The 3509-nt window shown below is 34.7% G+C and overlaps 1 protein-coding gene across 1 annotated transcript in view; it reads left to right on the forward strand.

Annotated features, from left to right (window-relative positions):
- The window catches only part of LOC117121082 (hyalin-like), a 32991-nt gene that overhangs the window by 14121 nt on the left and 15361 nt on the right, over nt 1-3509 (forward strand). Inside the window, exons 5-7 of the mRNA XM_033266183.1 lie at nt 146-382; nt 1802-2044; nt 2142-2378. Coding sequence (XP_033122074.1) covers nt 146-382; nt 1802-2044; nt 2142-2378 — 717 coding nt within the window. The remainder of the gene's footprint in view (nt 1-145; nt 383-1801; nt 2045-2141; nt 2379-3509) is intronic.

Raw genomic sequence — 3509 nt, forward strand, 5'->3', positions numbered from 1 at the left:
CTTATCAGTAGTTAAAAATAAGTTTGATTGTTCACAAGAACATATTTGAAATAATAATAAAAACATATTCTGTAGTTAAGCCATTTGATTTTACAAATGAAAGTAATATGTTGCACTGACAGCATTTTATGGATAATTTAATTAGATTGTGAGCCTCCGGATCTTGAATGTCCACCAAGCCAAAACGTAACAGGTGATGAGAACTGCTTGGCAAATGTCACCTGGACAGCACCCAATGTTACAGACAACTCTGGAGACTCTTTCACACCAGTATGTGATCATATAGGAAGCACATTTTATGATGTCAGCACTGTTGTAACATGTAATGCCACTGACAATTATGATAACACCGGCAATTGTACATTTACCATTACTATTTATGGTAAGTCATATTCTGATTGACGTATAATTATTATTATAAGTCAATCTTGACGTCATCACTGCAACGCCCAATGTTATTTGCCTATTCCCCACCGTCCACTAATTTTTCAGTTAGTGGACGCTTGACTTGATTTTTTTAGGTTCGTGTGGAAAAAAAAAAATCCTCATTTCTTCATCACCTCGAAGACATTGTGCACCGCGATAAAAAATGAATTGTAATTGAAAATTACTTTCGTGAAACATGGTTAACCGAAGAAAGTTACTTTAAATTCAATATTAAGTATGAACAATTCAGCAATTCCTTGAATCAATGAACCCTAATAATCTGAACAAACTGAATGAGACTCAAGGAACGAAATTGGATGTAGATCTGCCGGGGCCTCCTCCTACTACTAGCCTAGGCCGTATAGCCTAGCGTAGTTATGAAATCATCCCAAGATTTTTACCTGACTGCACCAACCAAAAGTTAGTGACAGTAACTGTATTCTTTCTCAAATGCTTTGAAAAATGTTTATTTCTTTGACGAATGTGAAAGATTACAAACAAGTTCTTCTAACACAATACAAATTACAAAATAGCCTAGGCCTAGTTATTCATCGTATCCGTACAGTAATGCTGATGTGTAGTTAAATGTGTAGGCGCTGCCTACTCAGGAGCACAAATCAGCATACACACAAAATATAAATATGCACACAGTATACTGATCATATCACTATAGCAACCGATGACAGGTACAACACAGTTGGTTATAAGAACTAACATTAAAAGACTGCGATTGACTTATAAAGCAATTAGTGGAGCATGCATCATACACTAGCGGAAAATTATTATACTTGAGTTAGATTTAATGCATTCAAAAATTTCCTTTGGGCCTTGCAGGACCCCAGGAAATGTTTCAAGCATTAAATCTAACCTTCGTATAATAATTTTCCTATAGTGTACTATACGGAGCTCTACTAATTGCTTATTAACAAAATAAAATACATTGAGAAAGAGTTTATGAATTACATGTCTCCTTCTTATTAAAGACCCCTCCAATTAATGACCACTTATCTGAGGTTTCAAATTAACAAATGTCTTATCTCTTTATTAATCTAAATAACGACCAAAGCTGCTAAAGACCAGAGAAACACCGGTCCCAAAAGTGGTTTTTCATTGGAGGGAGATTTTTATTATTATTGTTATTATTATTAATTATTATTATTATTGTTATCAATATTATTATTAATAATAGCAAATGTAGGGTATTCTAATATTAAATAAAAAAATGAAAGATGAATTATTGTAAATTTTACAGTATTATTGGAATATTTACATTTATTTAGATAAAATTATGTTAATATTAGAAAATTATAAGTATATATTACGAAAATAATAATATACTCTATTTCAATCAATCAATAATTTTTTATTTAACCAGATGATGAAGATCCAGTCATAAATTGCCCAGCTGACATAGAAGTTTGTGCTGAAACTGGTTCTATGGCAGCATCTGTCACTTGGGAACTCATCAACGCAACTGACAACTGTTGTGACAATGTAAACATAACGTCAGATTACACATCAGGAGATGAATTTGAAATTGGTGAAAATGTAGTAACATACATAGCAACTGACTGTAGTGACAACTCAGCATTATGCAATTTTACTATAGTGGTGATTGGTAATGACAATATTTTATTGTGTTTGTTCAGAATTATTCAGTTATACCACTTAGAATTCGTTCATTATTTTCAAAATATTATTTTATTGATGTTCAGATTGCGAAGCTCCTGTTTTGAACTGTTCGCAAGATGTAGAATTTGATGCTGATGATAATTGTACTTCCAATGTAACTTGGACTGAAGTGACAGCAACAGATAATTACGATAGTGATGTAACTGTATTCTGTAACCCGACTGAAGGTATTTTTCCATTGGACAACTACACAGTAACCTGCAATGCAACAGACATGGCAGGAAACACTGGCAATTGCTCCTTCAATGTTTACATTTTTGGTATGTATTTTTTATGTGAATAATTAAAAATGTTATTTCCAAGTTGTATTATGCTACTAGACACAATGTTCCCGGGAACGCCCCCTAGCGAGAATGTGCGAAGCACTGTCGAATAAACAAATTAGCAACGGATCTCTTGTCAGTTACGTATCAACATTCAGCGGGATACTCAAAAACTACCTATGTCTCTTGTTTGAGATGTGAATTAGCTGTATTGCGCAGTATGTGGACATCGTTTTCTTTCTAGACTTTTCTATTAAATTGATGAATCCAAACATTGTAATTATTACTACCAAGCCAAAATGAAAACTAATGAAACTTGTTCTGACATCATTTTGATGGAATGTTCACTGAGATTCACACGGTTTGTAATTCATGATACTACGTCACATTCTTCACTTATAAGGGTGCTTACGCTCTGATTTCCTCTGCATACGTTACGTGTTACAAACAGTGGTATTTGGAAGTGAGTGGCTCTTTTTAGGATTTGAAAGGTGTTCACATGTTTTCCTAGTTTATGTTCAAATAATTTCATTTGGCTTCTTGTAAATATGTAGAGTGTAATTTTCTTTTTTTTTCTTTTTAAACTAAGCCAAAACAACGTAAATTACGTACCACAACGGTTTCGACCTTTATCAAAGGTCATCATCAGGTGAATGAACTAGACTAAGCTAGTTCATACCATCGGTAGATCTTCTCCGATGACGTGCGCCCTCTGTGTTGTTATGAGGTTTTCTCCGGGGGCCCCCGGGTTCTGTCTGTTGGTGTAGGAGGTCATCATAGATGTGTGATAGCTCGTATGCTCCTTCGTCCCTGTTCATGGTGTTGTTATTCCTTCTGATCCAGATGGCCTCTTTGATGGTGCGTTGTACTCTGGAAGATTCCTTCCCCAAGATCTTTGTGTTGTTCCAATCTGGTAAATGATTGTTTACTACCATGCGATCCGTGATAGCAGACTTATGGATCACCGTAGATGTTGAGGCACGGGCTGCTCTGGTACGGACACCTCCTGCTGTGTTAGTGATGACATCTGTTTTGTGTTCTGATAACCTAGTTTTGAATGGTCTTCTTATACACATCTTAGAATAATAAATATGTTTTATTATAACATAAGTACTGACTATATAACGT

Source organism: Anneissia japonica, unplaced genomic scaffold (assembly GCF_011630105.1).
Source record: "Anneissia japonica isolate Jap-2015-1 unplaced genomic scaffold, ASM1163010v1 scaffold1606_len605190_cov180, whole genome shotgun sequence".
Classification (NCBI taxonomy): Eukaryota; Metazoa; Echinodermata; class Crinoidea; order Comatulida; family Comatulidae; genus Anneissia; species Anneissia japonica.